General features: G+C 42.5%; 1 protein-coding gene across 1 annotated transcript; it reads right to left on the bottom strand.

The window, feature by feature from the left end:
- Positions 1-4,926: 4,926 nt before the first annotated feature.
- On the bottom strand, positions 4,927-11,986 carry ZNF706 (zinc finger protein 706). The gene is made up of 4 exons (XM_036403602.1): positions 11,861-11,986; positions 8,822-8,958; positions 7,530-7,637; positions 4,927-6,915 (listed from the first exon to the last, which is right to left on the bottom strand). The coding sequence occupies exons 2-3, from the start codon at positions 8,954-8,956 to the stop codon at positions 7,542-7,544; spliced, it is 231 nt and encodes a 76-aa protein (XP_036259495.1). The 5' UTR covers positions 8,957-8,958; positions 11,861-11,986; the 3' UTR covers positions 4,927-6,915; positions 7,530-7,541.
- Positions 11,987-12,723: the final 737 nt, after the last annotated feature.

The following is a 12,723-nucleotide window of genomic DNA, read 5'->3' as shown; positions in this document are numbered from 1 at the left end:
TTCCTACTGACTTCAGTGATGCAGAATTCAATTATTGTTTAAGAAAAATACAGGCAGGCTTTGTTCATTTAGAAGTCAGCCCAGAAGCTGAGAAGCTGTCCTCCTTGGCTATTGGTGGTTATGGTGCAGACAGTGTCACATTCTTTCAGCTGCTAACAGCTCTTGTTTTCAGATGCATAACAGCAAATTCTTTGAATGATTTACTGCAGTAACAAAAAGCAGCTGTTTACTGTTTCTTAACCTTACTTAACATGGTCTTCAATAAACACTATTTCTTAGACCTCAATAAGAATATTCTCTTCTAGCACTGATCTGATAAGAGCTAACAGCAGCAGATGTCCCTTAAAAAATCTCTTAGGGTTAAGCAATTTTTTGTAAAGTCATAACAAATGTAAATTTATTTCTAAATAAAAATGCAGCAAGAGAAAACCAGTCAGAAATAAAAATTATTTTTCCCTCAGTTTGTGTGGAAAGAAAAAGGAGCTCCATTGACATCCTGATCAGTTCCCTTACTGCACACAGCCCATAGTGATATAAAATCTGAGTTGTGTCTCCAATAGAAAATACAACTTCATTAAGCATTACTGTAACAAAAGTGAGTAATGACCATAAGAATAATTCTGAATACCATGAGGACACAATCAAACATTTTAGACTTTTTGTGGGTTTTTTTAAGAAGACATCATTCTTTTATTATTCTTCTGGTTGGAAATACTTCATTTTCCCTCTTCAAAGGATCCACAAATGTTCACAGGAAATAAACAAAGCAACCATTTCATAGAAAAAATACGCCGTGATTATCAACAGCTAAAGAAAATGTGTACCAAAAGAAAGTAAAAACTATCAGTAGGTAATGGCCACTGAAATTTGAAGGCATATCAGGAATAAGAAATTAAAAATTAAGACCTATCCTATGCTGGACAATTAATGTGGATTTGTTGTCCCGGCATACTTTAATTTTGCAAAGCACTGAAAAAGACACAGAGGCAGCTTGGGTATTACTCTTCTCTTGGTAAACTAAGGATAAGGAGACAGATATGATGTGCTCTTGTGAGGGGTTGGATTACATTGGCATCCATATGGAAAAGATAGGCAGCAATGATTAAAGTATAGGGACAGTCTTGAAAACCAGAGGAAGAGAAAACCAGAGGCCAGAATGATGTCTGATGAAAAGTCACTCAAGCATTTAATCTAATTAGTGCTCTGCAGTTTTATATCCAACATTAACTACTATTGCACATTCAGATTTACCAGGCCAGCCTGATCCTTCTCACTGCTAGCCTGTAGGTAAGTAAATACTCAGCAGAACTCAAACTTTAATGAGAATGCTCTTGCATGTTTGGGGCCTTGAACAGATCAGGATGGAATATATAAAGCTTCTGATAGCTCAACAGTGGGCAAACCATGCAAAAAAAATTACTTCAAAGAGTTCACCACAGTGGTTGCAAATGTAAGAGTGTGGATCCTGAGAGACATACAAATGACTGGGTTTTAGAAGACTCCAAAGTCAACACAGTAACACCTTCATTTTCAGAGTCCAAAAAGCCAGCTGAGATTCTAAAAGGCAGATACACAGACTACAAATATCTAAGGAAAGATAAAGTTAAGTATAGGTCCATTACCTGATGAAGAAGGAAAGAAAAAAGATTTACAAATAAGTAATCAACAGCATTTTTGACTTCACTCAAAAGGTAATAAACCATGTTAAGAAATTGAAAGAGTAAGCTAAAGTAGTCAGAGGACTTTGATGGAATTCAAGTTGACAACAGCTAATAACTCTTATCCTAGGATGCTCCAGCAGTCAGCCGTGTCACTAGGGACCATGAGTGCTGCTCTCTGAGAACTCACACAGCACAGGAAAGAACTCAAGAGATTAGTGGGACAAGCAAAAGTAATTTAAATATAAAGGGACTCTTGTCATTCAACCTAAACCTGGGAAAGGGCTAGGATAATTTTTATAGAATTCCCTTTGTAAATGCATGTGAAGAAGTAACCAAGCAACAGCCAGACAATATGGATTTTTCAGGAACAAACTGTGCCATACCTCACTACCTCTCATTTCTTTGTGAAAACTGTCCTGGTGGCCACAGGCACACAAGATCCACATCTCCCTGTTGTTGTAAATGTCTTTGACATTGTCAGTCTGCAAAGTCCTCACAGATACAGGGCTCCAATCCATCCTGACTACAAAGAGAATCACAGCAGTACAAAGTGCTCTCAAGAATTACCAAAGGCTTACTGGAGTCTAGCAAGATACTCAAGCGAAGTCCTGCAAGGCTTTGCCTGCAATGTATCCCATCAGTGTGTTCATGAACAATACAGACTAAAGAGTAAAAGAGGATCTGCAATATCCTCCATGATACCACACCTGGATGAACTTGGTAAACAGTTTTAAACCTGAGAGGCAGGTATGTGGACACTAAATAGAGGTACAAAGTGGAAATTATTAGTGGTACCAAAATGAATCTGTGACGTTGTTGCAGAAAGCCTAATGTAATTCCAGTGCATGCAAGTGTCAGACCTTAGTTGTTCCAGCTACTCTGCACTAGCCTCAGCCAGCACTTTGGGTCGTATCTTGGACCATATGATTCAAGAGCACAAACTGTAGAGGATCCAGAGCACCAACAATTGCCAGACTGAGAAACTGTGATCTATGAAGAGTGATTCAATTAACTGGGTTTGCTCTGAAGACTAGGAGAACACAGTAGCAATGTTGAAAATAAAGGCACTATTCATTACATCTATTGCCAATAAGAACAGTAAGTAATTGACTTCACTGGCAGGGATAAACTCTTGTTGTGATAACTGTCCACTTCAGCACTGGTTACAGCAGTGATCCATGCTGCTTCCAAGGTCTGGGATCGTGGGATCCCTTTCACTGGAAGCTTTTAAGGGTTAGAGGAACATTTTGTGGTTTGTCTGGGCAGATTTTGTCCAATCTCAGAGTAGGGAGATGGACTAGATATATTCCTGAGATTTCCCTTAATCCATAGTCCTCTGAAAGAGCTCCAGCTTTCAGTTACGCCTTGCACAATGATTGTCACAGCTACAAAGGAACACAAAAATTCGTGTGCAATGCCATCAAAGTGCTGCATGGACCTTGGCTTTATGTATCTAATGGACAGTAGTTCTCAGAGGAGAGCTGTGTCATATTTCCTATAAAAGCTGAGACATAGCTTGAACTGTTAGATAACTGTGTTGGGACAACTACAGATTCCTCCTTTCCCAGGAACCCCAGTGTGAAATGCTACATAAGAGAATTATAAAACATACATATAACCCAATCTACTTTTCTTTAAAAGCTCCCAAGATAACTCCTTCAGTAAGCCACTATTGTGCCTTATCTATACAAAACCTGTAACACAACAGACAATGTATTAAAAGATTTCAAAATAATTTTAAAAACGTACAGAAAAATACCAGACAGCACTTGACACCCTCCCACTGTCTGGACTAGAGCAAAATCACACTGAATAGCAGTGCAAAGTGAGATCTGGAACTGAATTCAAAGTCCACTCCAAAACCTGTAAGGTTCTAAATAGGCAAATCAAAGGCCCCCAAATTACATACAGCAGAAAGTGGCTGGGTAGACAGAAACACAAACTGACCTTTACTTTGCTTATGGCTCCTATAGGATTAACCAAATTTATTTGTCAGACCCTGGAAAATCACATTTCTAGTAAAGCCCATTAATTCCCAACTTGTTTCTGTGAAAATGGGAAAGCCTACCTACTACCTGATGATAAGACATTCCACCTATTAGCTCTTCTTATCAAGATGGGAAAATAAATCAGTATAGTTTATAGAAATGTCACAAATTCCTTCATTGCTATGTGGTTTGCAAACAGCCTGTGGTCAGTAACTTTACTTACTTGAGCAGAAGTGTTTTCAGCAAATAACCAGAGGGGATGGTGTCCAGGGATGTTTCAAGAGCACTGCATAAACTGCTTCCCTAAGGCTACATGGCAACTGTCTGCAACTTCTATCTTGGATTTTTCACACAGCTTTTTGACAGTAAGAAACTAGAAGCCCTGAGATAGGTAAAAGCAGAGGCACAGAAATAAGCCTGAGTAACAAAAATTGAAAAACTGTTCTTGATTACTCAGTAGTCCCCATGATGATGGCCTCATCATAACCATACCTGCTAACTTTTTACTCTCTGAGATTTTTTTCAGAATATTTTAAGCCTAATTTAAAATGCAATTTAGATGCTGCTTAAAGAGATTCCCAGAAGACGAAGGCTTCTGAAAATCCAAAACCCCTCTTAAAGCTGCTCCACAAGTATCCATGACAGCTGATGTCCACACTGACACAGTAAGAGCCCTTCACCTGAATGCTGACCCTGCACAGAAATTCATCTTTCTCAAGGGAATACAGGAAACGTTCCATGTCTATTTTGCTTTCTTACACAGTTAGATAGCTTCAAGTTACATAGCTGTCACAGCCAGGAAATTAATTTTCTAGGTGCAGCAAAAGCAGGCAGGAAATATGACATTTTATGGTTTATAGTTTTAATTCTCTTTAATCAGACACATTACAATGCACAACTGTGTCTTTAGCCAGGTACTAGGGTGTGCTGTCTTTCAGATCAGGAAGAGATGATGGAGAACTAGTCCTTCCTCTGATCTTTTAGGTACAATGAGTATTGCAGATACTCTGACTGAGGGCTATTGCCACATTTAGTACAGCCTTTATAACAATTCAGTCACAGCTTTCATTTACTTCTATAATTAAGATGACAGTTATTGCAGCTGGGGATCTTACTGAACCGAGGATCACCCTTGGCTTCCAACATATAAACCCCATCATTTCAGAGGGCATTTTCAACTTGAGCATCATAGGAGTTTTGAAAATACAATTCTAACTGAACGTAACCATCCCACTAATGATGCAGCTTTCCAGCTCTTCAGTGCTCATTAACAGAGATTGTTTATGAAACAAGTCTTTTATTTAATGCTACACAATCTGAACTGAAGGAATAGAACATTTACTTCACCTCAGGCCCAAGCTTTAGGGATGCATCCCCAAACATTTTCCAGAGTAAAACCATTTTCTCAAATACCAATCAGTGCAAGAAACATCTTTTCCATTTCTACTCAGCGTATTTTTAGACAAACTACAGCATTAGAACATTGAAGTACCTCTTCCCCATACAGCACATAGGTTGAAAGCAGATTTCTTGCCTTGTGGAGCCAGTTTATCAGGATGTATGTATTGATAACATTAAAGAAAAAAAATGAATTGTTACATTCTGATGTCAGGTGTACAAGTGCAGTAGTGGATTACGCTGAGGAGAATAACATTATCTATAAAAGTTAAGTGGTATACAGGTTATCCCAGAGTGACTATAATACAGAGAAACTTTATGCCAAAGTAAGTATTTACAGAGATACTGTCACAGCAAAGAGGACAGGAAGCTAGTCTCACAGAAGTAGTTCAATAAAGAGAAAATGAGTGGACAAAGACAAAGGTTTTGACTTTATATAATAAAATACCAAGTGCATTCTTTTAAGTGAATGAGTCTTTGAGACTATGGTCCTAGATTTTAGGAAGCCATTTGAAGGTCAGATGTATAGTCCTGCTGCATAGCAAGGGTTACTTGGACTGCTGGAATTTTTACATCCATTGTTAACTCTGCACATCACAGCAATTCTAGTACTGCTTCTAACTGCAGAGTAAAAACTAAAGCTCTTAAGCCCCCTCCAAAATGCCTAAGATGGGATTTTGTATAGTAGACCTTCCAGCACAATTCCCATGTTTCTCCACTACTTCTGTGCTGTACATCTGGGATTATAACACAGCCCAGAACACTTTAGTGGTAATTATGTTTATCTGCTCAAATGGTCTTGGCCAGAGTTATTATCCAGCTTTTTCTTGTCATTGCAACTTTAATCACATCCGATTTCTTTAAGTAGCCATATTATTTTAGTTACTTTGGCTCTTTTCCAACAGGCTTATTTTAAGCTGGTTGTGAAGGAAGGTTATTAATGGCTGGCTATTTTACATATTCCTTCAAGAGAGAAATAACCAGACACATTTGAGGGGGAACATGTGTGGTTGACTGCTCAAAATATCACTAAAAATATTTTAAAATCCAGTTTTCAACTAAGAGCAGAGTTGCTTTAACCTGTTATTTGGCAAGCATTTTTCAATCGTGCCACTTCTCAAGCTTCCTCAGCCATCTACCTAAATAGAAAGGATAACAAGCATAACTAGAGCTCCTCCAGTGCATGACTTCAAGGAACATGATCCCTCACAGTAAAGGAATCCCATCTGAAATGGCTTGCAGTACGTAAGACTCCAGCACACAGGACAAAAACTTAGAAGTCTCATGATTCTCATGCAGCTGCTCAGGGGTGTGTTGCACCTTGAGCTGTCAGCTTGACCACCAGTGGCTGGGCTCAAGCAGGCAGCACACTAGACAGTAAATCTGAGCAGCTTCCCTCTCCACTTTAAGATTAATTTACTGTAATGTACATTACTTGCAGTGGAATGATACTGCTCATGTTTTGGCAGGATGGGGAAAATTCCACTTTTGTACTTTTTATTATTTTATAAGGCAGATAATGCAGAAAGGTGAAACAGAATTTCTACAAGGAGTTAATCTGTGATATTGTAAAATCAAAGTACTACTTTATTAAGTGAGTTATTTTACACAATATGAACATCAATATAATTACAATTGTAAAAAATTTTTATAACAAGTATGGACTGATTTTTTAGGATTTCCAAATAGGGCACAACTGTACATTTACACAGAATTGTCTTTGCATGAAGCCCAAGAGGGAACAGCATAAAAATATGAATGTTTCTGTAGCCCCTTCATTTTTGCTGATCAACAGTTTTAGAAAAGCAGCTGCAGGTTTGTTATGTAAGGTCTGACAGTAGAAGAGTCAATAGGTGTCATGACTTCACCTATAAAAAACAAGAACAACTCAGTTAAGCTGAACCATTACACAATGCTGCTTATCTCTGATGAATGAAATACCATACTACTGCTTTTTACCTTATTTCAGCCTTTTATTATAACCACTTTCAGTTACAGCCTAACAACTGCCTACTGGGAAATCTCTTCTACAGTCAACACAGAAATTCAGATTTTTCTGCATTCACTTGCATAGCTTCAGGAACAAAAAGGCTCAATTGTTGGAAATATACTAAACAACTGTTTACATTACATGTTTTATAGTAACAGATCAATTGTACTTATGTATTTTGTTCAAAGCAAAACAAACATTTCAAAGCAAGAACTAAATAATGAAATATTCCTAAGAATGACCATTTGAAATAACATTAATCCCTTTTAAAACAACCTCCGGGCACAGTGAAATGCCACAGCCATTTCACCCATGTAAGAACTAGCTTGCTTCTTTCTTCTCTTTTTAACAGTTCAGGGGTATAACTATAACCTACAGTAGTTTTCATATTAAAAGAATTGAAGCAAGTTTAAAGTCACAGTTGTTGGTGGTAAAAAAACCAATTTGTAATACATCTTTCTCAGACAATCAATTAAAAATTAAGGTAATGACCTGTAGACAACTTTATGCCTGAACATCAGCCAATTCTGGAGGAAGTGGAGTCTTAGGATGCTTGCTTTCAAAGTGCTGTTTGAAGGTCTTGGGATCCGGCATTTGAGTCTGATTAAAGAGAGACATTAAACTTTATGCACAGTACAAGAGTTAAATAACACTACAAAACCTAATCCCCGCTACGTTTCATTTTCTTTCCCCAGAAGCCAACTCCCTCCTTGATGACACTGCTATAGTGACAGAAGCACCACTAATTTAGCTGCAGGGTAAGATGGAGTATTTAACTGCCTATTTTCAGAGGTGCTTTCAAGCACTACAATCACACTTGCTTTGGCATGGTCATCAATGGTGTTAGTCTGGCTAGGTATCTTCCTGCACATCTTGCACTTCACAGGCTGGCCTGGTGGAAAACCTCCCTCCTCACCATGTTCTTTTTCAACGCCTTAAAGATAAACATTTATCCTTTACAGAATCAAATCTTTATGAAAGCCATTTCTTTACTTTACCAATAGGCCAAGAAGTTATAGGGCATGAACTGAGTCTCTACTAGGCACAAGCAATCTCAGACTTTTGCTATGACACAGTTGCAGACATTGACTGCCCAAACTGATTGGTACTACAGCCTGATTTCACAACAAGAGGAGCTGGTTACAAGTACTAAAGTAAGCAACCTTCAATTTGGAATCCTATTTAAGACATTTGAAGTGGCAGATCTATTCTGAGACTGACTATTGAAGTGAAAATACCAAGTTCATCCTTCAGCTCCAAAAGAAGCATTTAGGAAAATCAGCCAGAAGGAAAAGAATAATCTGATTAGTACTCAAATTTCTTTATTCTTGTCAAGTAAGTTGTTCTAGCAAAAGTTACTGTGTCTCAAGCTTACATGAAAGCTTTTGGCACCACCGCTTCTCCTTTCTACAGCAACATCCATTACCACTGATTCCAAGACAGGCCAACTCCATCACAGAGAAAATATGTTTCCACATAGAGACTTGGACACTTTTTACATGTTCTATCTTATACTAAGAGCATATGCAGACCACTGTAATACAAAAGGCAAAATAACCACCCAAACCAGACCTGAACACAACCTCTCAGATTTTCTATCTCAATTACCAGTACAGCTCAGTAATCTGTAAGCAAGTCACATAACAGATGCAAACTCTTCTTACAGCAACAAGCTAGCCAACCACTTAAGTATTTTAGTTTCCACTATAAAATCTAAAAATCCTGTTCTAGGCAAGGAGACAGACCTCTCCCTACAAGACTATTTTGACTTCAGTTCCTCTTACCCTACAGACAGTGCAGGTATATATCAAGGCAGCCTTGGCTGCAGCCTTCTGATCATGTCCTTGTTTCTTTTTTTGCTCAGCTTGCTTTTTGGCATTTTTCTGCTGCGACTGAATCTTCTGCTGTCCACGAGCCATATCTACAAACAAAAAGAAGACATTTAGTCTACAAACATGAGAAACTGCTGCTGCTATCTGACTGAAGAGCTGTAACCATGAGCACAATGCAGTCATCTGCTCTGTCCACAAGGCCTACGACTCCCATAACTCAAATACAACAGACATCTGTTCAAGCTCTTTGCTATGTAAAGCCTGTGGGTTCAGTATCATTCTTAAAATAAACATCAGAATTATTAGGCCATTCTAAGGTGTCTTCCTCTACTAAGATTCAAGCTCTACTTTTGAAAAGTGTTTTCAGTAGTCAGAATAATGAAAAGTTTCCTTTACAGTTAATAGAAACTTATTCTTTTTTTCAAAAGGTTCTGAAAAATTCAAGGGTTTTGTTGTTTGTGGTTTATTAAGACTCAACCTTTACCTCTGGAACTTGAAACAAGTTTCAAGAAAGGCAAATCAAAGTATTGCCCAAGGTGTGTTATTGTCTTCTGTTTTAGGTGCTTGTGAGCTGCTTTGAAATTGGGAACTCCAAGAACAATAGGTCACTCATCTTTATTGAAGGTGATTTTTACAGGTGGCTTTTCAGCCACATTTATGTGCATACAATTTCTTGAAAAAAAAAAGACTGCCCCCATCAGAAGCCATTACTGTATCTAACACAGGAGCATAAAGCAAGTAAATGCTATTGCCATATGCCATTACAAGGTCTACCAGAAGACAAAATGAGACAAAAGTGTCACAATTCAGGGAGCATCAAGACATCACATTCCACAGCAGTGCACTCCACCTGCACACTGCCACCAGGACACCCAATTCAGTCTTTACCCCACCCCCAGAGCAGACACCCGACAGGATTTGGGCACACCAAGAGAACAGGATTCAGCATGTGGTTATATAACCCAGCAGCCCAATTTCTGCTCTTGTGTCTCTCCCAGTCCCTCACGGCCCACGCACGGTTCCGTTGTGCAGCTCTCTCAGAAGCACAGCCCTGCCCAAGCACAGGACAGCTAGCCAAGCCCATTGTTCTCAGGACAACCAGTAAAGTCCAGTGTTCCCAGGAGGGCAGCTGCTTGGCCACTGCCCCTCTGGGTGCCCTGGGCACTTGCCCCAGGTTTGGTACCTGTGGGACAGACAGACTGTCTGTCTCCCAGCAATCCCTCCCATCAGGACAGGTGGCCTCCCAGTGGGAGAGAAAATCCTACCCAACAGTGACTGACCTTTAGTAAATACATATGAAAAGCCCTTAAAAACCATTACAAAAATTAAGTTTCTATGAAACATCAACAACATGTGAAAATTCACTAGTATTGTGGGAATTTTTGGACAAGTGCCTAACATGGGAGCAAAACAGTGGCCCTGAGACCCAGAACAGCTCTTGTGGATTGAGAGACACCTCTGAGGCTGCAGCCCAGCTCTTTCATGGCATCCAACACCACCATGTAACCCTCTGCAGAAGTATTAGACTACATCTTCAGGGTTCCCTCCTCTTCCCCCACCAGTTTCTGTAAAAGAAAGTTCAGAAGTCCATACAGCTAATAAAATGGAACACAACAACAATTCCATTAACAAGCAGATAGAAATACATGTGGTGTCCAACAGTTTCCACAAGGTACAACAGTCAATGTCAGTAAGACTGAAAGTGCCAGTCCATGTTCCACTGGATGCTACAACTACACCAGAACACCCCACCCAGGGCCTCATGCTGTTTATATACAGCATGGCTCAATCAGAACACTGGATTCCCACTTTAAATTTAAAAAAAAGAAGATATATTGCCAATAGCTTTACATACAGAAGAAGGAACAGTAGGTTTTATTTCACTTCTATTTTATCAGCATTACAGCAATCGTTCAGGAGTCAGACGGTTCCTGACAGAAAATACTCAGATGTAACAAAAAAGAATTCTTTTCACAAAGTGTTTGCATATTACTTTGTATTTTAGTGCTTTGATAAGTACTACATTACAACAGCCAACCACACTGAGCTTTCATGTACTTGGCAACTGCTGGTTTTAGTAGTCACAGACAAGAAAACGCGACTACAAACATTTGCTCAAAAATATCAACCATGACACAAAGTCCAAAACCAAAAATCCGAGAGTTTAAATACTGCAAGTTACATTAATGCGCTTGAAACAGAGAAAAGTAAGGTTTAGTCTACTATTATTCTAAGAAAGTGACAAAACGAATAATCCCAAAGCTCGTTTAAAAGAATGATGAGTTCATCTACAAAGCCAAATCACTAATTTCAATTGCACAACGCAGGTAAGTGTTGTTTTCCCTATCAGGCACGCCCTCACAGAGTCCAACAGACCAGCCGGCTGTCTCCAAATAAAGAACGCGCGAGCACGTAGGAAACAGAACACATGGAAAAAATCTGCTGCCAAATCGTAACAGGATTTTTTACTGCCAAATCATAGCAGCAGCAGCACGGGCACCGTCGGGAAGCGAGGCTGAAACCCGCAGCACAGCCATACCTCACACGGGGTCATTTCCTTGTAAGTCACCAGAATCCGAGCGGAGTTTCAAGTCCTAAAGCTGGACACCGACAGCTGTCTCCGCTGTCACTGCCAGAGGCACACGGCAGCTCGAGCACCGCCGCCCCCCCGGCCGGGAACGAGGGCTCGGGCGGCCGCTCCGCCAGGGACGCCCCGGCCGGGCCCGGCCTGCGGCGCGCAGGGACCGGGGGCGGCCACGGGCCTCGGGTGGGCCCGGCGGGGCAGGGGCGGCCGCAGCCCCACCACGTGCGTAGCGGGAGGGAAGCGACCACGGAAAGACAGACGGACGGAGGCCGCAGCCGGGAGCGGCGGCCCGCGAGTGGCGCGCAGGCCGGGCCGGGCCGCCTCCCTTCCCCTGGGCCAGGCCTGCTCCCCTTCCCCCGCCCACCCCACCCCGCTCCCCTGGGCTCCGCTTCCGCGGCGCTGCTCACCCGTGCGGGATGCGGGCTGGGCGGCCCTGCCGAGCGCTGTGGAGGCTCCGCGCGGCCCCGCCGCCGCCGCTGCTCGGGAGGAGAACGAGGAGGAGGAGGAGGGAGCGGGACCGGCAGTGCGCGCGCGCCGGACCCGCCCCCGCGCCCGCGCGCCCCGGCCGGCGCTGGCCAATGGCGGCGCGCGGCCGTTACATAACGCCGGCGTGGGGGGCGGCGGGAGCCAGGGCTCCGGGGTCGCGGGTTCGCGTCCCGGCGGCGGAGCACCGTGCGGGGCTCCACCGCGAGCACCCGGACCGGGTGGCTGAGGCCGCCAAGCCCGGCTTTGGGACCCTCGGAACCCTCCTGTGCTGCTGCGGGCAGGGGCGGGGTCCGGTCCTGGGGCGCACCGGGATCAGCCAGGACAGGCAGCCTCGCCCCGCCCGGTTCCCGGGAGCGCAGCCCGGGCGGAGCCCCGGTGGCGGTGCCGCAGCCCCGGCGGATGCGCAGCGCTGCCCTCGGGCTCCCAGCCGCATTCCTGTGTGCTTGGCGCACGGGCGCGGCCCGAAATAGCGCTGCTCGCCGGGATCCCGAGAAATGGCTCGGAGAGGCTCTCGGGAGGCCGTGGAGAGGAGGGGATCCTGCTCTGGCTGCCCTTCACACAGAGGGCCCGTGTGTAGGCTTGAAAGGTTAAGTAAAGTAGAAGGAAACAGCCTGCGATGAGAAGAATTTTATTCAAGTTTAAAGTGCAGTAGATCTGGTTAGGACACGTTTGTCAAGGATCGTAGAGGAAGTTTACAGGCTGTATCCACTGCCCAAGTGATTTGGGTTACTGACTTGCATGAATACAGAGGTAGGCAGGCCCTGTAAGGAAGCATAAATGAGCT

This window comes from Molothrus ater, chromosome 1, assembly GCF_012460135.2.
Source record: "Molothrus ater isolate BHLD 08-10-18 breed brown headed cowbird chromosome 1, BPBGC_Mater_1.1, whole genome shotgun sequence".
Classification (NCBI taxonomy): Eukaryota; Metazoa; Chordata; class Aves; order Passeriformes; family Icteridae; genus Molothrus; species Molothrus ater.
This window is presented reverse-complemented; position numbering and strand designations above follow the sequence as displayed.